A 27,543-nucleotide genomic window follows, 5' to 3' on the forward strand; every position below is an offset into this window, starting at 1 on the left:
GGGCGGGGCGGTGCAGCACGGCGCGGCGCTCCCCGCTTCCGGCGGGGCTGACGGGCGGGCGGCGGCAGCAGCAGCAGGTAATGGCAGCGGTTGGGGCCCGCGGAGCTCAGCCGGGGCCAGCGAGCAGCAGCGGGGCCCGCGGCGGCTTCTACCTGGGGCTGCCGGGGCGGGGAAGGGGCCCCGCGGCGGGGCCGGGCCCGGAGCCCCAGCGCCTAACCCCTGCCCGCGTTGTTGCTGCGGGTCTGGGGCCTCCCTTCGGGGTCGGCCGGAAGAGCCCGTCCGGTGCCGCGCCGCGGGTGCCCGGGCGGGGGGAGCGGAGGTTTAATCGCTCCTTTGGTGCTGGCGGAGGGGCCGGGCTGTCAGGGTACAGCGCGGTGTGAGAGTGCCGGGGCTGGGGGGAGCTTTGCCGGCCGTTCTGCGCCGAACGGTGCCGTGTCCCCCCGTTGTGCGTGCGCTGCGGAGCTAACAGTGTGGATAGCGAAGCTTACAGTCTCTTTGTCTGGATGCTGAAGTTGTCTCTGGGTCGCCACAGGAGCTCGGTCCAAGGGAATGGGAGGGAAGCAGATGTGGTGGAGAGCAGGAGGGGTGCAGCCCCTGTCGGGCTGTGCTTGCCCCCCGTTTCCTCGCATGCTCCACATGTGGTCCCGCACGGCGCCGGTGGCAGCCTCAGGACTTTGTGCTGCTGCTCCGGGGAGCTTTTGCTGTCAGAGCCAGCAGAGCAGGGTGGGTGACTGCTGCCTCGGGTGGGTTTCCAGCAGCGGGTTTGGGATGACTGGGGAGGGAAGGCTGCTCACTGAAAAGTCTGTCCCAGACTGGTTTGGGTTGGAAGGGACCTTAAAGCTCATCCAGTTCCAACCCCCTGCCATGGGCAGGGACACCTTCCACTAGAGCAGGGTGTTCCAAGTGCCTGTGTCCAATCTGGCCTTGAACACTGCCAGGGATGGGGCAGCCACAGCTTCTCTGGGCACCCTGTGCCAGTGCCTCAGCACCCTCACAGGTGAGAGCTTCTTAATGTCCGATCTCAGTCTCCCCCCTGTCAGGTTAAAGCTGTTCCCCCTTGTCCTGTCACTGCATGTCTTTGTCAAAAGTCTTCCTCCAGATTTTTTGTCTGCCCCTTCAGGCACTGGAGCTGCTCTAAGGTCTCTGCAGAGCCTCCTCTTCTCCAGGCTGAACCAGCCCAGCTCTCTCAGCCTGTCTCCTCATAGGAGAGGTGCTCCAGCACTCTTGTCATCACTGTGGCCAACTGGACCTGCTCTAACAGCACCATGTTGGAGAATGGTAATGAGATACCAAAGAGTTTCCCCAAGCAGTAGTGTGTCTGTTGTGGGTTAGTTGGTCACAGTGACCCAAACAAAGCTCTTCTGGCCCTTGACTCTTTGATTCTGTCAGAGTAGTACCAGGATAGCGCTGCCCTCAGTGGTATCATCAGTCTTGATGTGAGGAAGGACTTGGGCTAGACTTCCTCAGTGAGTCTCGGTCCTGGAGCTTGTTCACATGAGTGAGTATGTTGGAGATCTGCTGAGTAACTGCTTCCTTTTGTTGCAATGTGCTTGATATTAAGACTACAGCAAAGTGCAGGGGCTTGATGGATGTGTACAGGAAAAGACATTTGTCCAAATGAAACAAAACTGGGAGGCGGTGCAGATAGCAGAGTGAGAAAAATAATAGAGCCACCCAGAACTGGGATTCCCTTGGGTCTGAGTGTTGCTTGTTAATCGGGCAGGGAATGGCGCATGTCATTCTTCCTTGTGTGTAAGCACAGGTCCAGGGTGTGGTAATACGTGCATGGACTGATTTTGATGTGTAGATTTATTATTGAATTAATAGTACATCTGGAAGGAAAACAGGAAAAGGAAACTGCCAGACAGGTGCAGCTTGGAAATTAATGATGGGAAAGAAGCGAAACTGGAATTGCAGAAAAACACAGTCTGTATGAGCAGCAGCTTCCAGAACTTCATAGACACAAGGGAGCTGTCTTCCCTGGGTAAAGCCTGGTGGGAACTTGTGTAAGGAATCTCCAGCTCAGCAGAACAGTCTGTTCTCCAGCACATCTTTCTGTTATCAGAGAGTCAGTTTTTATTAGACAACAAGTGTTCTGGTCTACCAGTGTAGGTGCAGAAAACATACGCTTGGAAAAATGGAAACTGTTGTCTCTTTAGAGCCTGGCAGTCAGTAAATGCTTCTGATGTCAAAAGTGTGATGCTTTAGTTTTTAAATGTTTGACTGGTTTTTTACTTTTTAAACCTGGGTATGTCATTTTTCTTTCCTTATGACTGGCTATACAGGGTGCATCACTTGCATCTTGTCATGATGTCTGTCTAAAATAAGTGGGCTTCTTGAGTTGTGTTACATCTGGTGGAATGCTGCTTTTTGACAACTGTTTTATACTGGTACACATGGACTTTCTGTTCAGCGACAGGTCCTGCTTAAGGGTATGTTTTGAGTACACAGGGAGAAACCTCATGACACTGCACTGTCAGGAAGTATCTATCCACTTGTACAAAGATCCCCCAGTACTTTCTTACATCCAAACTCCAGGTCTCTCCTCCTCAGTGCCTGCTAGTTCCCAGGAATTTAGAGGATTATATTTAAACTGTTCCAGAGTTACCTGCTGTAAGACCTGTGCTTTTGTCTTTTCCACTGTTGGGAAATGGCTGGGGAAAGTTCTGCTGTCTGGGACCTACAGTCTGGTTCACAAGGACCTGGCATCCGAGAAGTCTTCTGCTCTGGATCGTCCTTCTGTTAACATTTCTGCCATGGAGCCCTAACCTAGATCCGAGGAATGGAGCTGTCTGCCTGGCTGTGAAGAGCATGTTGGAGATATCTGGGGAGTCTGGTCTGCCTTTCTAAGGGGTAGAGAAGGTTTTGGCAAGAGCACTGCCCACCAGGGTTTTTTTCCAGTGTGGAATTGTAAGGATCCTACTAACGGCTTCCTTCTTCCACAAGATGCCACACTGGGATTAATTTTATGCCTAAGGGGAAATCGCCCACTGCTGTTTAAGAACCAGCTCTTCCACTTCTGGCCAAGTGCTTCAAATTGGCTCTGAAGCCAAGTTATGATCAGTGTAGGGACAAGTGAGGACACTTAGTGTTTTGCTGGCCCTACGGCAGTACTGTCACTGCTCTGTGAGAAGATTTGGCTTTGGTCCCCATGTGCTTCAGGACCTTAACTTTGGGGACACTTGCTACTGGGCCTCTCCAAGAATCTCACACGAAAGGCATCTTTGGATGGCAGCAGTTGGATATAGGCCCTTACCAGGGCCAGGAAGTCCCTGGGAGCTGGAATGCTGAGGGGCTGCCCTGGGGGGCTGTGGATGCTTGCTTAGCACGGGGTGCTGTCTTGTGGGCTGCTGAGCTGAACAGGGAATGCTTTTGAGCTCACTGAGTCATATGTGTTGGTGCCTGATGTTACCATAGAAATCAGATCAGCTGCTAGGGGTGGGGAGTCCTCCTTGTCCCTTGGCTCTGCTGCTGCTTGCATGGTTCCAGCATGAGCTCACTGTGTAAGGGGACCTGATTTCTTGCTCCGTCTCTCTTCAGGACCAGAGGGGGTCAGATAGCTCTCACAGCCCTCACCGAAGGGCAGGGAATAGTTTTCCTTGGGTCTCTGCTTGGGTGCAGCGGTCAGACCCTGTGTGTTTGCTGTGCTGTCTTGCTGATCTGCTGCGCATCTATGTTTTGCTCGTTCAAATTTCAGGGAACTTCATTTGCTTAGCAACAGCTCCCAGCCCTTTGGGAGCCCCAGAGAGGTGAAAACTGGTTGTAAACCGATGAGTAGCAGATAAGGGAGGACAGGAAGCAGTGAGTGTGGAGTGATCTAGAGAGAGGGCACAAACACCGAATATCCAATTTCCTGTGCTCTCAAAATGCATTCCCAAGATAGGTCATGAGTGTTGCCCTGAGCACGGATGTGACGCCTTCCAGGGCTCTGTTTCTCACAGGTTTTGTCCTCTGGGCTTACATCTGAGTAACTGTTTTATGATCTTCTCTGGATAAATATACACATTCAAGCTCTAGGGATGGAAGATGCAGAGCATCATTGCCCCCCCCCATTCAGCTAAAGGAAATAGCTTCACTGTGAACATGATCTTTCCACACAAAGGCATTGTGCCTCCTCAGATCATCTTTGAACCCTTTGCTTTCCTTGTAGTGCAGATCAAGCACAAGTCTGTCTGAGAAGCAGCGTTAGAGAGAGTCTTGCTTATGCAAGGTGTCATTTTGTTATGTTACAGTTCCTCTTGGCTTGCTGCCTGTTGGCTGCTGCATTACTGTCCGTGTGGTCTGTGTGAGCAATCCAGATCTATGTGCTTGTCCTTTCCAGTGTTTCCTTGCTTACTTCCAAGACACTGAGGATAACAGCTGTTTCCTAGGGGTTGTCCCTAAGAACTGGGAGGTGCACCTGGGAGGTGCTGTGTGCTGTGCTAGCTCAGAAGCAGCGTTACAGAGAACTGGTTGTAAACCGTTACAGAAAACTGGTTGTAAACCGATGAGTTTCCAGTGTTTCCTTGCTTACTTCCAAGACACTGAGGGTAACAGCTGTTTCCTAGGGGTTGTCCCTAAGAATTGGTACCCCTGGGAGGTGCTGTGTGCTGTGCTAGCTCAGTCCTGGGTTTGACACTTCATCTGCTCCAGGTGAGTGTGAGAAATGCCTGCAAGCAGCAGCAAATGCACTGAGCTGTCTGTTTCTTGGACCTCTTCATTCCTTGGTCTCCTCAGTATTATGTAATGCTTGGTGAAAAATACTCATTCTGGCTATATGGCTTTAGATTAAAGAGATGATTCCTTGTCTTATAGGAGAAAGGATTTGCTGGGTGATGCAGAAAGAAGATGACTGTTGTGCGTGTATTGTTCTCTCTGTCTTATTAGCTCAGCCTACAGAATCCTGTTTTAAGAAGCTGTTCACTTTTGTGTTCAGATCCCAGCGTGCTGAAGCAGGCACTTCAGTGCTGTTGAGAGCTCTGGCCCTCCCTTATGGGGAGAAGGGAGGGTGATTCCTGGGAATGCTTCCAGCACTGGGCCAACTGTGGAAACAACTGGGCTTGGTGCCAGCCCTTCGGAAGGAGGGGGAGCTCAGAGCTGGTACAGTGAGCGTATCAGGCAGGGGCTGGTGTAGCCTGTCGCCTTCCTCAGCATCTTGTTGCTGCTCCATTTCAAGAGAAAAACTGCTCCTCACAGAGCTTTGGCCAAGCAGGGACTCCGAGAGGGTTGGTATGTGCTCCTGATGGTCTTCTGATAGCAATTGGCACCAAAGAATCTGACCTATGTCGGTGCTTCTGGCTTGGAGGAGTAGGAGGAGTTCCTGCCTGTGTTAAGGGGGAGGGGAAGTATGATCTCTGGATACGTAAAGGGAGGATTTGGGGGAAATCAGAGAGAAGAAGAAGAGCCTCTATGGGGAGGTAAATTGTGATCTCTGTGGCTCACCCAGCAATCTCTGCAGTCCTTGTTGTAGACACTGCAAAATAACCCACGGTGTTTGGGGACCATGGCTACAGACCCGCTCTCGGAGCTTCAGGATGACCTGAACTTGGATGATACCAACCAGGCCCTCAGCCAGCTTGAACTGGCCTCCATAGATGATGAGAGCTGGACAGCAGATGAAGTCCCTGCTTTTCCTAAGTCGGGTAAGTATCCTGCTTGTTTGGGGTCTGGGTTTCGACCAAAAAGGATTGTTTGTCCTGCAGCACTGTGGTCATATCTACATATACAGAGAGGCCCAGCTCCATCTGAAAGCTTTACAGACACATTAATCCTGTACCACACCCAAGTGAATTAGCCCTGCCACTGAAACAGCACTAAAAAGCTGAGAGCGAGCTGATGTAAATATGCTTTCCTCCTTCCTGTGGCTGACTGCACTTCGGTGCTGACAGTACAGACATGCTCTAAGTCCTTGAGCGTCCTCTATTATGGTCTCTTGCAGGATAGGTTGGCCTTCCTGAGTGGAAGGGTCTTGAACTTCCATATGGGAGGTGGGGTTGTAGATTGAGTTGCTGCTCTGGAATCCTGTCATATGGACTTCTGCCCAAAGAGGTTGGGGATATTAGCTCAAGGGCTTATAGGATGACCGTGCATCCAGGGATGTTGTTAAGATCCTTCTGCTCTGGAAAGCCGTGATGTTGCCCTTGGCACTTGGATTTTGGTCTCTGTGAATGTTTGTGACCTATCAGAACAGCTGTTTTTGAGAGAATGTACAGTCAGAGGGACATGTTTGGACCTCATAGTATTGACAGGTCTCTTCTGAAGCCATTGCTGCTCTTGTCCTCTCAGAATTTCAAAGGAGGGTTTCCAAGGTGGACAGGTACATGCTTTGGTCCCTCCTGTGTTGAAGAACCATTTTTGCTCATCCCTGTACCCCTGGCCAAGGTGATCCAGATCCCTCCTTCTAATTGCTTGTTCCTTGTGTTTTGTGCAGAGGACTCCAAAGGCTCCCCTGAGCCCGTCACTCACCTGCAGTGGGATGATCCCTACTATGATATTGCCAGGCACCACATTGTGGAAGTAGCAGGTAGGGGTCTTTCTGTTTTCTCCTGTGATGTCTTTGCAGCTGGGCTGAGGAAGGGTCTTTCTAACGGGGTTGTGGGGGCACCTGCTGTATGCTAGGCCCATGTGGCAATGACAGCTGGCATCCTAAAGAGAAGAAGTACCAAACTTCATGAATGCTTGCTGTGTGTGTAATGTTCCACTGACCTTGGTTAATCTTGCATTGCTTCTTGGCTCTTAATGTCTTGGTTATATTATTAGCAGGGCTTGGTTGCTTTTGCTGAATTGGTTTATATGTGGCCCTTGACTATATCCTGAGCACAGGATGTGGGTTTTGTGTGATCATGCCACAGAAATTGCCTAGTTATACAGTACAGTTGCAAGGTCTCAGCTGACGGAGTAATTCACAGTAAGTCTGTCAGCTCTCTTGTATCTGAGTGGCCAGAGCTTGCCATCCTGACCAGGAACAGCATTTACAGAAATAGGGAGAATAGACCCATGTCCGACTGCAAGGAAACACCTGATCATTCAGGGTCAGGAGCATTTGGATTTTCTCTGTGTGGTTGTCTTATTATTTTAATGACACTAACCCATGGCAGTTTACTGCTGGGGCATCCATAAGAAAGAGTTTTGGGGATATTCTTTATGTTGCTGTGGGAAGCATGAGGGAAGGGTAATCCCAGTTTGCCTTGTGTTCCAAATGCCTCTTTGGCCTGTTGCAACTCGATTCACACTTCCTTCTCCTCGATTTTCCATGGCCACTTCCTACCCCTCCTATTGCCATTCCTCTGCCTTGATCCCTGCCCCACGTATGAAATTGCAGTGAAGCCGAGCACAGGCTGGAGTCCTTTGGACTCAGGATTGTTCTGCAGCAGGGGTTTACGACAGAGAGAAGATTCTCAGGCACTTACCTTGGTAAGAGTTGTCCTGACATCGTTCTTTTCTGGTCTGTTTTCTAGAATGAGCTTGCTTTCTCCTAACCTCTCATGTTACATCATTTGGGGAGCAAACCAATAACGATAAACTTTGTTGTCCTTTGTGCCTCTGGCTGCTCAGGTTGACAGGCCCGGGTATTTAATGTTTGGGCCATAGTGTCTTGTAGATTTGCCACTAGCACTTTCATTTGCAAACGTGTTACTAACCTTTTCCATGAGGCTGGAGTTTTAGGACTGGGGTTCATAGAGGTCTGCACCCCAGTGTCCCTACTGCTGGAAGTGGGAAGGGACTCCACCATTTTCAGTGATAACAGCTAGACTATTTGTAATGCAGATGGCAGAGGTAACTGGAGTTTCAGGACTCTGGGAGCTGATGAGTTAACTGGCTCTGTTGTTCACTTCAGACAAAGCTTCAGACAAAGTGCTTAGCAGAGGGTTTAGATCAGAGACATTGATAAGTCTGGAATGTCAGCCCAAACCAAGGATGTACTTTGTGTGCTGCCTCCTGATGTAAGCACCAGTCTCTCTGAGGGGTTTCTGTTCCAAGGTAACACCATTTAGGTATTTTTCCCAGGCTCCCTGAATGGAATCTCACTCCAGTGGAGGTGTGTATCAGTGGCCTTTGGAACGTTTGACATGTTGTCTAGGATAGCAAATGAATTATCTAACTTCCTGAAAGGATCTGGAAGTGGTTTGATGGCTGACTGGGAGCTGTGCCTGCTTTCTGAAAGAGATCTCTTCCCTCACAGTGGTTTAAATTGGTATTTCTAGTGAGCTGTCTGTCCCTGTTGTGTCTGCATAATGCAGAAGCAGCTCAGAGAAGCTTCTGTTGTTGGTTGCTCCTGGCCAGTGTTCGCCAGTAGCTGCTTTATCTAAAAGCATGTGATGGTCCCACACACGTAACGTGGTTGATGCCTTTCTTGGCGTTCAAATAGTAGTACAGCTCCAAACAGTGGATTTACTGCCACATAGTTTTGAGACTCCCTTGTGTCTCTTCTCCTGAAAGCAGGATTTATGAAGTGGATCTATGGGGCCTGAGTTGTAACCTGGCCTCTGAGGTGATGCTGTTTGTTCAGAATTTTTGGTCAAAAATTGGTAACATGAACTGTTTGGAGAATGGGTGGTGTTCTCTGGGCTGTTGTCAGAGTCAACCTGAGAAAATCTGGGAAAATGCTGTTAGAAATAGCCTGGAGAATCAAAACTGCACTGCAGGCTTAATATGAAACTGTTTGCATCTGGCTCTCCTGACAAGTTGTGCTTGTCAGCATCTTCATGTGCAATGAATGCTTCTCATGCTGAGCCTGAAACAAGTAGCTCCAACCTGGTTCTCTTGTAAGTGCTAGCAAATGGCAGCAGATCAAGGGTTGTTTTACCCATTCTACTGCTTTCTGAGCTTTCTCTTCTGTGACCTTCCCTGTTGTGCACTTGAGAGCAGAAAGCATATGGCTAACTCTATTCCTGCCTTCCCTGAAATACATTCTGGGATGCTGATGCTATTTTGAGACAAAACCAGAAGGCTGGTTCCCATCCGCAGGCTGAACTCCATGATCCCAGGGTTATCCTGTGTGGTCAGAAGAGTAATTGCTTCTTGCAGGAAGGAGGGGTGTGTGGTGTTAATTTAAACTTACTAAAAGCCCAGTTTTGATGACAGAAAGTTAACACACTCATTTTCTAGCTGACCTTAATTCCTGATGGAGTTCAAGGCGTGCTGGATTTGAACATCCTGGATATCTGGCTTAAAGAGGGGGGAAAATAACATCGAAAATATTTTGCTAGAAATTTGCTAGAAAAAGAAGGGGTTTGCTCTTGTTTTTCATTTAAAAATAGTGCAGCAGCTTCACAGAGACTCTCCTTTTATGCCTGGGCTCCAGCCCTTTCTGGAGACTGGGATCTTCCTGCAAGAGGCTGTCCATGGGAAGGAGCAGGAATGTCAATGCTGCCCTTTTGGTGGTGTGTCATAGGAAGATGGCAACAAAAGGCATCCAGGCCCCAGTTCCAAGGGAGTACAACAAGATGTTCCAGTTTTGGGAAGCGTTGCTTTAGTTCTGGGGTTCAATGCTGTTCTGAAGGAAGGAGATGGTACTCTGCCTTTCCCTGCAGACCTGCCTCACAGTGTGAATTTCTGGAGTGTTTTACGCAGGCTCTGGAGAGGTTTCTGTGTGTTTGTGCTCTTCTTGAGTTCCTCTTTCTGTGAGCGTTGTAGCAGAGAAATTCATCTTCACACATGGCCAGGGGCTGGAGCAGAGGCGGCTCGGTTTCACTGCACAAACCACTTCTGCAAAGTGTGGTTTCTGTTCTTGCTCCAATCAAATGGCGTTCAGAAGAAACACAGGCTTCTGGTTAAAGACTGTTGAGGAACTATCCCGAATTCCTGTTGTGTGTAAGAGTTTCTGTGTCCTTCTGCTAATTCTATGGCAAAGCTGTTGCTTCCATCTCCTTGAGGGTTGAGGCAGACTGGTGTGACATAATCTTACCCTTGAATGTCAGCAGAGGCTGAATTGCAATGGTGTGGTTAATAACAGGCTGAAGGAGGTCTCCGGAGATGGCAGTTGCTATTGGGAACCTGGAGCTGTGTGGGAAGAGCAGGACTCTGGACAGCTTTAGCAACGTGTTTGTTCCTTGTTCTTCTGCATAGTCCAAAACACTGGTCTCACCTGTGTGGTCAATATGCAGACCTATAGCTATAAAGTGCATCAGCATTCCCATGTTACACAGTAACTGGTTTTCTTCTTTTTGGGGTAAGAAAACTGGGGCTTAGGATATGACTTAGGAATGAATTTTCCACTGCTGTGGAGGCTAGAAGTTGGTGGTGCAGTAGTCAGCACAGTGGCTGTTACTATTTACTTTAGCTATGTAGTCCCTGCCCCGTGACTTCAAAGCTTTGTTGAAGCTCAGAGCATGTTTCTGCTAGCTTTTGTGGGAAAACTGCTGCTTCACACGAGTAACTGTCTACAGGGCTGCCCTTGCAGAGGAGGCATGATGCTAGTGTGTGTAAGACCTGTGATTGAAGAGGGAAGGCAGGGTGGAGAGCTGGGGGTGTAACTTATTATGCGTTACTAGATGAAAGCTGCAGTTTCAACAGTGAATCTTTATTTTAATGGTGAATCTGGTACCAAACCTACCTGAAAACCATTGTGGCTGGCTGTTGGCTGCAGGTGCTAAAGCTGTAGATACTGCTGATGCTTTGTTGTTGCTGTCTGTAATTGACATGAGGAGGTAAAATCAATCTTGGAGCACCAGTTTCATTAAGAAGGCAAAGCAAAGAAAGACAAACCTTGTGCTGAAAGTAGGTTGAAGTGTGTCTTTGGTGGCAAAGGCCTCTGATAACAAGGGTTCTTCTCCCTTCCAGTATGGTACATTATTATTGGCCCCGTTAATACAGGGTGCATCCATTTCTGCTGCTTTTGGGTGTAGATTCTGGCTTTGACTTACGTAACTTTTTTTAGAGTATTTGTATGATACAGAGTGCTGAGCTGCATCTGCAGAATTGGGCCCATCAGAGCAAGCCCAGCTTGTGCACCATGTTTTGACATGCAAGATCAAGGGAATGGAGAGTGTCTAAGGGGTTCTGAGCTCCTAAGAGAGACCAAGGGAACAGAGAGTTTCTTTCTTCAGCCCTGCTCTAGAGCTCTTCATTCTGTTTTGACAGGCCTATATGGGTCTGTTGAGTGCATAGCTAGAAGAGTGATGGATAGGGGCTGGGCATGGCAATAACCACTTTGTAACCACTCTCTGGTCATTCTGATTGGCAGTTTATATTCAATTCAGAACCTACCAAACATTTTCTTTTAAGCTGTGAGTGTGCTGAAGATCTAAATTGTCCCTATCTGCAGCTTATTAGTGCAGCTTATTTAGTTCAGCTTATTTAGCTTCTTGCAAACCAATCCATTGGATGTGTTATTCAAACAGTATGATGCCATTCTTTGTACATTTCTGAAGGTGCTCAAAGGACTTTGACATTCAGATTTAATTGTGTTTAACCCTTTTAAAAGAAGCAGGACAGTGGTTGCCGTTTTGGTGGTAAGGAAGGTGTAACAGTAGGGGTGAGAAGTTTGACCAATAATACAGAATTAGTTGCAGATTCAAGACAGAAATTCGGGAATCATGGGTTGCTGTTACTGCTTCTAATTGTTAGATAAGATTGCTTTGGAGGAGAGCATGGGAAAAAGATGAAATAGAAGGAGCATGACTGTTGCAAGACAGCAACTAAACACATCCCAGCGGCAATCCAACTAGCCTCTGAGACTATACTCAAGATTACTTTCTGGGTAAGGGTACAAAGCTTGGCTTGCTATAACCTTGTTTCTGTTCCTCCAGACCAGGGTGCACTTGATGGGGCCCAACCAGGTAGGTAGACTTTTTGTGGCGCTAACATTTGGTACTGTAGATCATGGTATTCCTTTAGCATGACCGTGGCCTGTAGCTGGACTGTCTCAGGGGAGCCCAAACTTTGCTCAGCTTTAGGCTGCATTGGCAACTCTTCAGGAGTCCAAAGCCTGCACCAAATTGTTGTCTGAGGGCTGCACCTCTGCTTCCGGCACAGCAGAACCATTTGAACCAAATTGGGCATGTGGGCTTCACTTTGGGCACTTTGGGGCTCTTGGGTCTCAGTGTAAATCCTGTTCCTCTTCTGTCATGGTGGTGGCCTGCTTGGACCAATTCAGTTTGAACTGGGATTTGCCTCGTCATGTGTGCTTTGGAAGTTCATCCTAGGATTGCTTTCTCTTCCTTCGTATGATCTGCTGCTGCGCTCACATGCCAAGCAGCTGGCGCTTAAACTGGATTCTCCGGCTGAAAGCAACTGTTATCTGTTTCTTCTCCATTTGGCTGCAGAGATGTTGTGTTTTGGTAGCTTATTCTAGCCTGAAGCTGTGCTAGACTGCTCTGTGCTTGCTGAGCATTTGTTAATACTCTCTGGACTGCAGTCCCAGTCTGGCTGCCGGCACTTTCACACTTCTCAGTGTAGGTGAAAACTTCTTTTGGTGTGAAATTCTTGCTTCTGTTTCTGAACAGCAGGTCAAGACCTTCACACAGGCCATGGAAATGCTGATCTTCCCTGCCTCATTACATGGGCATCTGCCATGCTCTCAGGCATCCTTCCATTTTGCATTCTTTAATCTAACCCTTTAGTGTATTTTGTATCAGTTAGAGCTGCAGTCATTTGTTAAGGCTTTATGATTTGGATATTGGGAATCTCTAGGTAGTTATGTGTTAAAATACTTCTACTTGAGCTCCTTACCTTCTTTAACTGAAGGGCTAAAGCCATGCTAGAATTGCAACAGGCAACTCTACTATATTTACGCACTGCCCAGCTGTGTCATAAGCTTGGCAAGAGCCTGAAATTACATGAGGTTTTTTACTGGCAGTAGCTCTGATGAACATCCAAATCTCTGTGAAAATTGTGTAGTAGTGTTCCAGAATTATGCAGTGGTGTCCTCTCCTTGACTCTCCACTCTTTAACTTTGCTGGTTTACCAATAGCACTAGCTTCTGGAGGCAAGTTTTATCCACCTTCATTCTCTCAGTATCAAAGTACTAGGATACTCCCATTTGAGTCTTTCATCAGGGTGGGCCCTCAGCTGAGGGTACCTGATGAAGGTAGGAAGGAGCTGAGTCCCTGGGCTGCAGTGAGTAGTATGACAGCTTCAAGTCATGGCATAAAGGATGTATTTCAGGAGAAATACCTAGAAATACAAAGCAGAATTTGCAGATCAAACAAGTCTTTTCTGTGTTGACTGTCCAGATTCATTTAACAGGGAGTCCTGTCTCAGGACAGTACTTGGTAGGAATTTGTGCACTGGTATGTTTGTATTGCTGCAGGTTTCAGTCTGAAACATTAGCCTCAGTATTTAAACTTGAACCCTTTTAAAAGTGTGATCTTGCACTGATGGTTTGGAACCACAGCAATGATGTTCCATACCCCTTGTCTCAGAAGTGCTGCTCTTCAGGTGAGAGTTAAAACTGAATTTGGGCTTTAAAAGCAGCATATTAAGGAGAGTTAGCATGTCCATCAGTGCCGCAAGTCAATGCCTCTTTAGATGGGCAGCTGTCTTGACTGGAGAGGCTTTGCATATTGGCTCTTTGTTGTTAAAAAGGATATGTCTGGATTACATCCTATGGGGAGGTAGGTTTATTTCCAGTGTAATTTATGAACTTACTCTCAAAGGTTTGCACATTGTTAGGGTGCTCTGTGAGTGCTGATGGCCATTGCTTCTCTGTTGGTTTGTTCTTAACTGTTGAGCATTCCTCATCTGGGAGAGGTAGGAGACAGCCTGAGAAGCTGAGCGATTACTTCATGGTCTATAGTTGTGTTTAATGGAAACTTTAGCTATTTGCAATTGCAAACAAGGGGTGAAACCCTAGATACATAAGATTAATACTGCAAACAGGAAAGCAAACAGTGCAGGGGACGGAGCATCTGGGAAAGATCAAACACGATAAGAATCTGGTTGGTTGGAGGCAGAGAGGCCACCTGCAGGCAGTTTTCTCTGCCAGCCACAAACGCATGGAATGGGCTTTAGGTTCTTGCTTATGAACTGGAACAACTGATGGTTCAGCTTTGCTGAATGTTGCATTTTGCCATGTCTGGAGGATGCAGACTGACCTGATCTGTGTCAGGAGGAAACAAGATTGGCAGTTGGTTGTTTTGGCAGTGTCTGTGCTGACAGGCTGAGCTCAGTGTGATGAAACCAGAGTGAAACCCAGAACTCAGTGATGGGCATGCTGGTTCCTGTGTAGGTGTCATGCATAAATTCACTCTGCTTTGGAAGGCAAAATGGGCCACTCCTTTTTCACTCATCCAGGGGGCTATAGATTATCCTTTCCAACCCCTAGCTGTTCTATGATTCTGTGATCTTCTGGTGTATTTGGTCCTGGAAATTATCCAAGGGAAACACGCCATCTCCCCTTCAGCAGAATCATGGATTGTTAATTTTCTCTTTACCAGCAATCCCAGACCTTTTCTCCAAGTCTATATAAGGAACAAGATTCCAGATCTTGCATAGACCCTGCCATAGGCTTTCATGTCATTCCAGAGGAAGATCTTTAAGGTATGTGGCTCCTGATTTGTGACTTGTGAGGTGTGGAAATCACTGCCCAGGAGCCCGAGCTGAGCATGTAGCCACCCACAACACTGCTTGAACACAGTTCTTCGCAGCCAAGGCCTGCCTTGATCAAGTTTGCAATCTGCTTCTGGCTCTCAGACCATCCACTTTGGTGTAATGCAGCCTCTCAGTTAACTGAAGGTAGCACCTATTCTGACTTCAGCACAGAGCTATGATCTGCAAAGATCTGTAGTCTTTCTGAACATCTTCTTTAATCACTGTAAAACTCAACAGATTCTCAGATGCTGCCATCTTCTTGCTGCTCTGTGCAGGCAGGACCCTTTATCTTCCATATAGACATGCAAATGGCTCAGGATCATTGGGAAGAGTTACAAGATGCTGTATTCCTTGTCCAGGACTTTGTAGCATGCATCTTTGTTTTACAGACAGCTTATGTGCATTAGACCCAGCCCTAAAGCTCATAGCAAGCTACTAAGAAACTCTGGGCTAGGCAGAGAGTGGGCTGCTGTGGGATATGCAATGTGATGTTGGTCTTGTGGCCTGGCTGTGACTGTATCTGGGTGTTCCCAGATGAGCCTTGCATCACTCTCTCCCAGTCCTGCATTCTGGGTCATGCATCCTCCCTAATTGCCCCTTACCTCTGCATGTGTATGTCAATGTGATGGCCTATGCCAACCCTTTCCTGGTCTATAGCTAGTGCTGCTTCAGTGTTCCAAGCTTTTGTAGAGGTTCTGGCTTGTGTGCATCAGTAACTTCTGTCTCTTGTGTTGTCTGGTGACTTGAAAATAGGACTTGGGAGGGAAAATCAGAAATTAACTATTTCCAAGAGAATCTGTTCTTGTAGCCAGCATGGGGCTAAAAGTGGCTTAGTGGCATCTTAATGTCATAGCTGGTATATATAACTCCTCTGGCTGCCATCTGCAGCACAAGGTGGTCATCTGTTACTAACAGGCAGCATTCCCAGGAACCTCAAGTTTGCTGTCCAGGGTTCAGTTTGAGATCTCAGTTGCTGTTCAGTAAGTGTAACCAAGCAGTAGTTGAGGCCAGAGCCCGTACAAAGGTGAGAAAATGGCTGCATGCTCTGAATAGCGTAAATCAGTGTGGGGAAAAGGATATATTGCAAGGTTGTTGTGCATAAGTAGTGATCCTTGCTGCTTTTCTGTGCTGTGGTCTGTATGAGATGGTTACGCTGTAGGGGAGCAAGGTGAGAAGCAAGAAAGATGGGAAGACTTTAACCCTTCACCCTAAAGGAACCATTTCATCTCCACTGGTGCTAAAAAGCAAGTCATCCTTATGGAGATGGATTGGGTATTGTGTCTGGGAGAGAACCAGACTTTCCTTCTAAATCCCTATGTCCAAAAGTTTTGTGACCTGGTTCTTCCTTAGCTAAGTCTCTCAGTTCCCCTGGCATTGTCTGCTCAGCCTTTCCATGCCCATCTGCCTGGATTTTGATCATGGAGCTGAGATCTCTGCTGGTGTAAGTCCATTCATGTATGAAGATTTACTTTGAGGAAAACTTGGCTTGTTGTTTCTGAAGCTTCAAGTGGTGCTTTGGGAGTGTCCTCTCCGAGATGAGGATGCTCTATGGTTTGTTTGGCTCCAGTGAGATGAGGACTGTTTTGTGCTGGGTTTATACATAATATACTCTGTTGTGCTGCACTTTGCAGCTCCTTACAGCTCAGGCTGGAAAAATATCTCTGTGGATGGTAAATGCAGGAAAGAGTGAACAGCATGTTCTGCTGTTGAACAGTTGGAGAATCCAGCAGCTCTACTGGGTCCATGTGTAGAAGAAGCTTGTGATGATGCTTGCTTCTCATCTCTGGGATGTGGCTGGCTGGGACTGCCCTATTCCTAAGAATTTCTTGGTTTCTCGGGTATGAAATGGCTTTGATTTCTGTGCAGGATAAAGCTTCAGGTGAAGCAAGGAACAAATGCACCAGGCCATGAGCAGCTGGTCTAGGACTGTGTGCAGGATGGAAGGAGTTGTTGTGCCTGTGAGGGCAGTTTTCTCTGTGCCTCCCTGCCATACATCAGGAGCGATGTCCGGGGGCAATGTTGCAGGGTTAATGCTCTGAGCAATCTGTACTTGAGGTCTCCATCCCTACATTCCCCAGGGCATCCTGGCTTCCAGTCCTTCCTTTTCTTTCAGGGCTGGAGCATGGACTCTGTTCTCTATTCACATTGTTTACTTGCCAGGCCTTTGGTTCAGGTTTCTGCTTCCATACTAGGTCCATGGTAACTGTTGAAAATGAGGTTTAGCTTTGCTGGCATCTGTGACAATCCAGACTTCTGCCTTGTTATGGTGGTTTCCCGTTCTCTGTTTGTCCCTTGCTGCCAGGACCACAATGTAGTCCTTAAACTCCCTGTAATTCCTGGCATTTCATCTGCAGGTGATGACAAATACGGAAGGAAAGTCATTTTGTTCAGTGCCTGCCGTATGCCCCCAAGTCATCAACTTGATCATGTGAAACTGCTGGGGTGAGTAGTGTCTTAGGAGGCTGCTGTTAACTTCTTAAGCCTGATGTAAGTACCAGGTGCTGGATTCTTGAGGCCAAATCTATCTGCCGTAGTTTCTTTAGCTGGATGTGTCCTCCCAAAGCACTTGCCTCCATTGCTGGGGGTACAAACCCTCTGTTTAGACACACAAAAGTGAGTCCCCAAGGGAGGAAGAGCCTCTCTGTGGCAGAGTGTGAAGTGAGCTCAGCAGTTGTCTCTTCTCAGGTACCTGAAATTCACACTGGACCAGTATGTGGAGAGTGATTACACACTGGTGTACCTGCACCACGGCCTGACCAGTGAGAACAAGCCATCCCTGAGCTGGCTGCGGGATGCCTACAGGGAATTTGATCGGAAGTGAGTAAGGCTGCAGCAAGCAAGGCTGTAACATGCTGTTCTCAAGCCTAATGTAGGTTCCTCCATGTAGCTTGGGGATCATAATTTACTATCACTTATTTCTGCTGTTTGTGGAGGTGGGATTGTTGTTTAATGCAGGCTGAATCATGGGATAAATGGCTCCTTCTGTAGTTACATCCTTTAGGCCAACAGCAAAGCAGCAAAACCAGGACCTCCTGCAAGGGTGTCACCCCATGGTATAATTATTGCTTCCTGATGCTTGGTGGATCTTGGAATACAGTAGCGTGTGCCCTTAGGCTGCTGAAGTGGCCTGACACAGTTACAAACCATGGGAGAGCGGAGGCTGTGGGTATGGGAAGTGGTGAGGCTCAGTGCAAAAGGAATGGAGCACCAGGGTGCCTTCATCTGGAAAGGTTGGGTCCTCTCCTTAAAGCACAGCTCATCCTTACATAGCTTCTCTTGGCAGGTACAAGAAGAACATCAAAGCCTTGTATATTGTGCACCCAACGATGTTCATCAAGACCCTGCTGATTCTCTTCAAGCCTCTGATCAGGTAGGAAGCACTATAGGAGGCCCACCCACATCCTCACACTGCAGGTGGATAATGGGGCATTCTCAGTGGGCACAAGATGAGCCCAGGCTGCAAAGCCTACCCTGGAGACTCGTGCCGTCACCTCTTTTCTGAGGTCAGACATACTCAAACACAAGAAGTACTGCTTTAAGAACCTGCAGAGTCTGCAGCTCTGTGCTGCTGCTCCCTTTTTGTCCAAGTAAAATGTTTCAGGCTCTGCTAATAATGAAAGAGGAAGTGAAAGCATCACTCCAAATTATATGTAATTCATTGTGAAATCCTAACTCTGTAAAGTAATTGAAAGCAAAACTTTCTCCAGCCTATTGCTGGAAGGAAAAATGCAGTGTTTTAGGGAGCCTGCTGCTGCTGGAGCTTCCAATGTGACTTGGAAAGTCTTGGCATCTCCTGGTAAAATACATGGAGGTGAAGACCAATATGGGTGACATCTCTGCTGCTCTGTATCTGCCCCCTTGCCCTACTCATGTCTCTTGCAGACTGCTGTTCTCCTTGTCTGTAGGAAGTCTGCTCTGCTACTGGATTTCCCCATTCCTCACATAATCTTCTTTTCTCTTATTTTCAGCTTTAAGTTTGGACGAAAGATCTTTTATGTGAACTTCCTTAGTGAGCTGGAGGAGTATGTGAAGCTGGAACAATTGGGGATCCCAAGCCAAGTGCTGAAGTAAGAACACTGCCTGTCTCCCATTTGCTTAGGACTCTGTGAGAGGGGACTTCTGGAGGAATGGCAAAGGGAGGAAGAGATTGTTCCACTTGGGCAGTGGTTTTGCAGGGAGTGCTGACGAATTGCCTTAGGGACTATTGTTTCTATCCATGCTCCTCCCTGTGTGTCCTTGGCCACAGTGCCCACTTCTGTCCCAGTGGAGCACCAGTCCTGCCTCTCCTTTGGGGTTTTCTGCAAGCTGTTGACCTGGAGCTCATGGTTCCTCTGCTGTGTCTGGGCACCTGCTTTGCTCCCTCTGCACAGTTCAGCTTGGTTTTGGGGCTTCCCATTGCCACAGTCCCAGTCCTATCAGGTTGATTCCCTGTCCCTCACGCACACATGCAACTGTCTCATCACAAGCAGTGTTGCCCTGGCCTCCTGCCCACGTTGTCATCCTCAGCTACTCCAGCTCCTGATTCCAGATAGATATTCCTTTTTCCCTGCTTTTTCCTGGTAACCAGACATTTGATCTTGTTTCCCCTGTCCTCCAGAGCTGCATAGGTGGAATCAACCGCACTAGGCTGGAGCTGTTACCAGTGGGTGTGCAGTGGCTCACGTGCAGCGCTGGGTTCATGCTCTTTCTGGGAGTTGGGGTGGCTTCTTACTAGTCTGTGTTTTGCCACAGATACGACGAATATCTGAGATCCCTGCAGAAACCTTCACAAGTGCCCCTGAAGCCAACCCCTCCACGCCCACCGCTGCCAAACCAGCAGTTTGGGGTCTCGCTCCAGCTGTGAGTATCCCTGGATTGTGTTGGTTTTGCCCTGACTTGCTTGGTACGAGCTCACTGTGTTTGTAGCTGAAGAGCAGCACAAGTGGCTGTAACCTTTTGGGCAGTTCAGACTTCCTGCAAAGCTTTCATCATTCTTCTGAGGAACCAGATGACCAGATCCTGACCCGGTTCAGTTGCACCTTCTTGATTCCCCAGCTAGATTGTATCTAAATTAGGATGGGATTGCTTCTGCAGCTAAGGGTTGCTAAGGGAGGAACAAAACAAGGGCCATGTGGGACAGCTTTGTGCCACTACAGACTTCCTTTAAACAAAGGAAGTCTGTTGGAGGCTGGTGGAGGTGTCTTTAGGGCTGTGCTGATTGAGCAGTGCTGCAGGGCTGTTTCTTAGGTTTTTCCATATCATAAACTCTTACTTTAAAAGCACTTCTGTTCACCCTTGTGCTAATCCCATCCCCCCATTCCTGCAGGCTGACACAGACAGACACTGGCAAGGGCTAGTGATACTGGCTAAGTGGTGAAGGTATTTTTAACTTGGAGTGTGATTTTGCTTCCCCGGGGAATGAGGAGGAGCCAGTACCCTGTGGCCAGGCAGATCCTCTGGAGCAGTCTGGCAACACGTTCCCCAGCTTCAGCACGTTTCCAAATGGTGTTTCCTGTGGTGCTGTGTGCCTGAGCTTGTGAGTAGCCTGAGAGGGGTGAACAGCTCCATGCCATCAAGTGGTACAGACAGCAAACACCTTGGCATCACTAGGTCTTTCCTGACAGCATCTTCTGCTAGAGGAGTGGGATGGATAAACTTATCCCATACATATTTCTCTCACGTGTCAGCTTCTTTTTACCCTTGCTCCTATGGGGAAGTAAACAGGAAGTTGAACCCTTTTCATCTTACTCATAACTAGCAGCCTTGCCTTCTGGGAACTCCTTTGCCTTGGAATCCACAGGCTGTGGGGTTTACAGAAGAGAGAGGATTATTCCTCTGGTGTAGTAATGAGCTCATACTTGCTCCAGTGAATGATGTAGCATGATGGGTGAATGGGAGAGAAAGCTGGAATAGTGGCTGAGCCGGGGACTGGGATAGCAAGATCCTATAGGGTAGGGCTTGAGACTTACAGACTCAGGGCTGCATGCAGGGTAGGGAGGACCAGTCATTTGTAACCTTTTGTCTCTTCCCACAGTCTCAGGGAGAAGAGCCCTGATCAGTCTCCTGTGCCTCTGGTGGTCAGAGACACCATTGCTCACTTGCGGGACCATGGTGAGTGTAGAGGGGGAACTGCAGCCCCTCTTTATTCCATGTCAGTGGCCTCTCCTCCATCCAAGTTCCCACCTAGAGTGCAGTGAGATAAAGAACAGCGGTCTACAATGAGGTGTAAAGGCCAGAACTAGGTGAGTTAGCCTTCAAGAGAGCGTGCAGGGCTCAGGAGACCTCTTTCTTCCACTCATCCCTACTTGTATAAGAGCAGCAAAATGCTCCTTGTATCCTTTGCCTGGTAGTGGAAGCAGAAAGAGTTGCCATGCTCCAAAAAAGGGACATGCTGTCATCTATTTGAATGCCCAAGGTATGGATTTATGACTGTTAAGACCATCTCACATGTCTGATCTTTCTTCTCCATCTGGTCTCCCTGCACAGCTCTTACCACAGAGGGGATTTTCCGGAGATCAGCAAACACACAGGTTGTCAGGGAGGTCCAGCAAAAATACAACATGGGTAAGTGCCCAAACTCAGCAGAGCCCCTCTCATTCCCGACTGGAGCTGTGTTGGATCATGGCTCCTCTCCTTCTTTAATAGGCCTCTAGGTGAGGCCCCATCATGGTATGACCCGAGCTGCAAAGGAGAAGCACCTGATACTTCTGCTGTGTAGAAACCATATTCCTTCCCACTTACATTCCCATTGCTGCCTTTCTCATTCCTGAGTTTCCCTGTTTCTTGGGGTGGGATATACCACCTTAGTCAGGTTGTACTGTATGGACTGAAGATGACCAGAAAGAAATTTTTTCATCTGTTACATCTGATGACTTCTAAAGACGTAGTGCTGGATTCAGCAGTGCTTTGCACATGCTTTTGGGACACATTTTGCCACTCTCCTAAAAGATGTGGTGCTTCAGTACCCTCTCTGTGTTCCTCTTTAAACTCCTGCTTCCCTAGTTCTGAGCTCTGGCCACCATGTCCCGTTCTTTGTCTGGAGGAAGTCCTGCTTTGGGCACTGAGCACTGAGGTTCTGCTCTACTTTCTCAGGTGTGCCTGTAGATTTCCAGCAGTACGAAGATGTCCACCTCCCTGCTGTGATTCTCAAGACCTTCTTGAGGGAGCTTCCTGAACCCCTGCTCACTTTTGGCCTCTACAGCCACGTTGTCAGCTTCCAGAGTGAGTTGTAACAAGTGTTCTACTCCTGAATGTTACCCTGGCCAAAGGCAAAGATGGCCTGGGAGGAGGGCATGCACGGGATACCCTGTGACTGCAAACAGGGCTTTCATCAGGGTGGGTGCTGAGGGTTCCTCATGGTTCCTGCTTGTCTTTCCCCTCTTTTTAGATGTGGAGGAGGAGAATCGTGTGGATGTTGTTCGCAAAACACTCCAGACTCTGCCAGAAGAGAACTACCAAGTGCTCCATTTACTGACAGCCTTCCTGGTGCAGGTGAGCGGCTACAAAGGTGGGCAGGGTTATGCTAGTTCAGTTGCCAGTGCCTTGAATCAGCTTTTTAACTGCTTGCTCCCTCTTTTCCTTTGAGAGGAAATGAGTCTCAAGTTAGGAAATTGCCTTTCTTTACCTTACTGTTAAACAGATCAAGAATGATCAATGATGATCTAGCCTAAGCTAGATAACATAAGCTAGATAACAGTCTCAACACTGAGATGTGCAGGTGGGCATTAAGCCTGTGTGGTTTGTACGAGAGAGGCTGAGAGTTCCCCAGGGTTATATATCTTACGTGTGTGTATCTATGTATGTATATGTATATATATATATGTGCAAGACTAGAAGAGGGGTCTCTGATCTGCCCCACAGCGTTTTGTGCTGCCAGGGAAGCCACTGCAAGGCTGCTCTAGCAAGAGGGAAGGTAATTTTGTTTTGAGTAGTGACCTGGATCTGTAGAGATTTTGGCTGGTGGTGCTTTTGGTCCTATGATGTGGCCTAGTGGTTAAGCTATGGTGGCAAATGGCAAGTTATTGCTGCTCACCTCCTGAATGCTGGGTGTTGTGTGTGTTTTTTGTCTTCTGGCACTAGGCCTTCACTTTCTCTCCTCCCATTTTCCCCTGGGAATCTGTCAGCTCTGGCTTTGGGGAGTGTAGAGGGCACCTGCTGTGTTGATCTATAGGATTCATAGTGGTCTCTTTCCTTCCCACACAGGTCTCTGCTCACAGTGACAGAAACAAGATGACAAACACCAACCTAGCGGTTGTGTTTGGCCCAAATCTGCTGTGGGCCAAAGATGTAGCCATCACCCTAAAAGCCATCAACCCCATCAATACCTTCACCAAGTTCTTGCTGGACCACCAAAAGGAGCTCTTTGAGGATGTGGAGGCCTGAATGCACGCCAGCCCACACCAGCACACTGTGCTCACCTTCCCACCTTCCTTCCCACCTTGTCTTGGAGCTGTGACCAAGCTGTCTCCAGTGCAAAGGGACTGTTGATCCTCTGGGTGATGAGCAGAGCGAGGGCTGTGGAGATGGTGGAGAAAGTGTGTAAGTAAGCGAGCAGAGACCCACTGCTCGGGATGGGGAGGGGAGCTGGTCTCCCTGCTGCTCCGAGTGGAGTCCTGGCCCCCCTGCCACTCTGTGCAGCTCCTCCAGGGCTCATCACCAGCCTGCTGCCCTATCGGATGCCCTGCCTCTTTCCTCCTTCCCTTTCTGCCCTCCTGGTCCCTTCCTCAGCAAAGACCTTTATTGTTTCAGCTCCCAATAGCCCCAGCTCACCCCCTTGCCTCTGCTGGGCTGTCTGGGTGAGGGCAGCTCGCTGGGTTTGTGGCAGAGATGTTCTTGCTTCCAGTGCCATCCCTCAGCACTGAACGTGCACCTGCCTTTCCCCAGTGGCACCTGAGGCAAGGAGGGATCTGGGCAGCTCTTGTTCTTGTCCTGCACTTGCAAACAACACTCCAGACCCCATAGTTTTGGCAGGCAAGTGAAGGACAGGCTCACAGCACATGAGCTGTGTTACTGGTCAGATTCCAATACAAGGAAGCTGAATTTAACCCAAACCCCTCTGGGGTCCCCACTCCAGATACTGTTCAGTGTTTGCTGGGGTGTAGTGGGTGAGGTGCCTCCCAGTTACCCAGCTCAGGTGGTGCTGATCCCTCCGACAGCATTTCCAGCCCTGCTGGGAAGGTTCATGCCAGGCCTGGCTGTGCGGTGGGGCTCTGATGGCTGGGTGAGTCTGAAGGGCAGGGAGCAAGTGCCCTGGTGGCACTGAACCTGCTGCACACGACGAGCATCACTGCCTCTCCCTGAGGCAGCCGCACAAAGCCCCTTTCCTTTCAGATGTATACATCTGTGCTGCTGGCACAGACACCTTGGCTTCTTGAGCAGGACTCTCCCCAGCACAGCGTAACAGAGAGCATGGCCTTGAGGGAAGGAGTAGGGGCTGGGGCTGATCCTCACCCTGGAGTGCACCAGGCTGGGCTTACGTTTCTGCCCAGGTGCTGAGCACTCATGTGCCAAATCTGTGAGGGAACAGCTATTCCATGCCACGGGCCTTTACCTTGTCTCCTCCTCAGTTCTGAGCTACCTTCCTTCTGTCCTACCATGGAAGCCTGGTCAGATGCATCCTGCATGCCCTGGGCATGGGTTGTCTGCAGGGCAGGCTCAGAGTGGGGTGGACCTGCTACCTGTGAGGGCATCACGGTTGGGTTTGGGTTGCAGCGTTCCTGATACCTGAGCTGAAAGAGATCCCTCTCCTTAGCCTGGCCCAGCAGGGTGTTAGCAGGGAGCTTCTAGCCTTACTTCACTGGTGTGTTGTATCTTTGTATCTCGTGCCCTGCGTGCCTGGGCCAGGCCCCTGTTGCTGCATCTGGCCACAGGGACAGATCTTTTTGGACCAAGCAGAACTATTTTAACTAGCTACTGGATGCGAAATACCGTTTGCTTTGTTGTAGTATTTTAGCCTGCCTTTAAAACACTGACAGGGGTCGGTGCTCCAGCTGTAAGCAAGTAAGTGTTATCTGCTGCAGGCATTATGGAAATGGCACTTATTGCTGAGCTCTGGAATGGGGATGGGTGAGGACACAGGCAGCTCTGTGCAGCAGCACTGGTCCATGAAGGAGGAACAGCAACATATGCGTGGGAATAGTGAGCAAGAAACTGAGCATCACTAAAGCTGGAGCAGAGGTGTTTGAGGAGAGGGCTGGGGTCTCATCCCATCTAGATAGTGGGGGACTTTGTCCTATGGAGGCTACAAGGCTGCTTAGTCTCCCTGTTCCAATGCCCCTGTTATTAACTTAGCCCCGTTTGTCCAGAATAGGAATTGTTTCAGCCTGAACAGTTCGCAGCAGTAACCAGATGTTTTGGAGGTAGAGACACTCGGCTCCTAATTCACCTGTGCGCTCTGCTAGAGGAAGTTAGCAGGGCTGGTGTGCTGTGCAGAAGGGATGGATGGTGTGGAGAGGTGTACCTGCCCCAGCATTTGCTTTAAGAGGCCCCGGTGTTTGCTCTAAGAGGCAGGGATTTCTGGACAGCCAGGGGAGGAGTGTGGAGGCAGAGGGAGCCCAGTGCAGCCCCTTTTTCCCTGCAGGCACCCTATGCTGTGCAGGCTTCACTTTGGGGGTAGACTTGATGCTCCAACTGGATCTGAGCTGCCACTGGCCTCGCTTACATCCCCCTAGAGGAAAGGCAATCCCAGCTCGCTTCCCCTGGGACAAACAAGACCAGTGTTGGCAGCATGGATTGGGAAGTGCCTGCGTGCCAGGGCAGGAGGCCTTGGCCCTGTGTGTAGCCCCAGCTCCCAGGGGAGGCTGTCACGTTCCAGCCGTGCAGAGCAGCAAGGACCGTTCCCTTCAGTAGCGAAGGGAGCTGTGCTGGGGTAGCTTAGCTCCTCTCCAGCAGGGATTGCTGGAAGTGTCCATGTTCTGGCTGGAATTTGTTTGGTGGGTGCTTCTTTTTAATTTTTAAAGAATTTTTTTAAAGTGAATTCTTGAAATAATCTTTCCTTTTTTAGCAAAATGGAGACGGGCGCATCCCCTGCAGGCAGGGATAAAAGCCTGCTCCAGTTCAGTGCCTGCAGGGAGCAGATTTGGAGGGCATTCAGGAAGCTGCTGCTGCGCACGGTGGGAAAGTGCTTGCAAATCCTGGAAGGGACCCAGTGTAAATATCCCTTTGTCTGCTGCTCCTCATGCCGGAGCTGCCGGGGGCCTTGGGGCAGGCACAGGAACCGGGGTTGCTTTTGCTTCTGCAGTCTGCTCTCCTGGAGGCCTTGCATTGAAACACCCCTCGTGTGACTTGAGCAGGGAGCTGCCTAGGGCTGCCTCAGCCTGTGCTGGGTATGTGCCCACCAGAGCCTGCATCTGCCCAGACCAGGGGCTGAAATTCCCTCTGTTCCTGGGCAAAGAGCCTCTGCACACAGCCAGGCTCTGTCAGGCTTGGGTGTCTCTGCCACATACAGGTGCAGGCAGTATCTGATAAGGGTGCTGGTCTTTGTTGTTCTCCTTGCTGTAGAGCTGCCCAAGGGTCTCTTCCCTGTCTTTCAGGTTAGCTGTTAGCCGTTTCTCCCTGTGGGGGTACTTGTTACACTTCAACCCTCTGCTCTTTAGCATCTTAACCATTCCCCTCTCTTTAAGCCTCCTGCTGTCTTATCGGCCTCTGCTCCCTGGCCCACGCTGTGTCCTGACACCAGAGCTGTCGGGGGGGCACAGGGGCGCAGGGGCCAGCTGGATGCCTTGTGGCAATGTTTGCTATTTGAGAGCTGAGGACCACTTTGGTCCTTGTTACCTTTCATGCACGGGGGCTCCTGTGCGTAACTGTTGGCTTTTGCTTTTGTTGCTGGTGTTCCTTGCTGCCTTTTCTGTTGATGGTCGTGAGGTGCAGGCTGGGGTTTTCACAGTTCACAGTTTGTTTTCTTCTGATCTGCACCAATCTTGTATTTCACAGTTTGCACTTTTTGTATTTCAATAAAATTCAAATGGTAATCCCAGATCCAGGTGTGTCTCTCAAGTGCTAGAAGCTGTGGCACATCTGTAAGACACAGAAGTAAAGCTGGCTACGCTGCCAGCCATAACCATGCACAGAGGGAGGAGTATGAAATTCCTCCTATGTGAGTAACTGGGAAGAAAGTCTGGTTTGCAAGAGCCTCAGGTTGGGAGCAGAATTCCATGCAAAGTGAAGCAGGGCTGGGCTCCCATGTTACTATCTCCCTGCCATGATGAGCAGTCTGAATGGGATTGCCCTTTCCTAGAGCTGGACTCGGGCAGCTCCGCAGGTTGTGGGGTCACTAGGTGCCAAGTGGGAGCCACCTCAAGGCTCTCCAGGTATGATTAGTGGGCTGAATTTATCCTGTGGCCAAGTGGTCCATGCAGCAGAGACCTGCACTTTCTTGTGTCAACTCAGGTGGACCGCTAACTCCTCAATGTCTTCTGCTACACTCCACCCCTTGATCCATGTACATCTAACCTTTGCCTGCACACATGGTAATTTCCTGGTTACACAGAATCATAGAACGGTTTGGGTTGGAAAGGACCTTAAGATCATCCAGTTCCAACCCCCTGCCATGGGCAGGGACACCTCACACTAAACCATGTCACCCAAGGCTCTGTCCAACCTCGCTTTGAACACTGCCAGGGATGGAGCATTTACCACTTCATCAGTAAGCTTTTTGGCTGACAGAAAGGTTCTTAAATGCAAAGGGATTACTGTGATTGATAATGCAAGTGTAGCAACAATTGAACCCAGTAGTGGCTGTGAGAACAGGAGAGCAGACAGCACTGGAGCTAAAAGCATCACTGTGATGCAGACAGTAGCCTGAGCCCTGACCACTGGTGTAGCCACCTGGATGATGTGTTGGTGCTCCTGTTAACACTTCCTGAAACTGCTGTGCTGCTTTTCAGTTCCTATTACTGATCAGCCACCCAGCTGAGGGCTTCCCAGTGCTGCCAGTTCTCCTTCCACACACTGCCATTATTCAGTGTGACTCGTGCCAAGCTGTCAGCCATACACCAGAGGTACATTTGGCATCTGTTCCCAGGTAACTCTTTGCATATGGTCCTTGTAATCTGT

General features: G+C 49.1%; 1 protein-coding gene across 3 annotated transcripts; it reads left to right on the plus strand.

Moving 5' to 3' along the window:
• Positions 1-26,464, plus strand: ARHGAP1 (Rho GTPase activating protein 1). 3 transcript variants are annotated; one of them, XM_065685672.1, is made up of 14 exons: positions 53-77; positions 1,121-1,278; positions 5,438-5,621; positions 6,410-6,502; positions 16,866-16,953; positions 17,197-17,328; positions 17,795-17,881; positions 18,480-18,578; positions 19,243-19,350; positions 20,525-20,601; positions 20,977-21,054; positions 21,583-21,711; positions 21,878-21,981; positions 22,693-26,464. In XM_065685672.1, the coding sequence occupies exons 3-14, from the start codon at positions 5,483-5,485 to the stop codon at positions 22,870-22,872; spliced, it is 1,314 nt and encodes a 437-aa protein (XP_065541744.1). In that variant the 5' UTR covers positions 53-77; positions 1,121-1,278; positions 5,438-5,482; the 3' UTR covers positions 22,873-26,464. The 3 variants fall into 3 exon arrangements, with proteins under 3 accessions (XP_065541743.1, XP_065541744.1, XP_065541745.1); XM_065685671.1 differs by lacking the exon at positions 1,121-1,278 and having other exon boundaries at positions 1-77; XM_065685673.1 differs by lacking the exons at positions 53-77; positions 1,121-1,278 and adding an exon at positions 5,185-5,208.
• Positions 26,465-27,543: the final 1,079 nt, after the last annotated feature.

The sequence above is a fragment of the Lathamus discolor genome, chromosome 6, assembly GCF_037157495.1.
Source record: "Lathamus discolor isolate bLatDis1 chromosome 6, bLatDis1.hap1, whole genome shotgun sequence".
NCBI classification, from domain to species: Eukaryota; Metazoa; Chordata; class Aves; order Psittaciformes; family Psittacidae; genus Lathamus; species Lathamus discolor.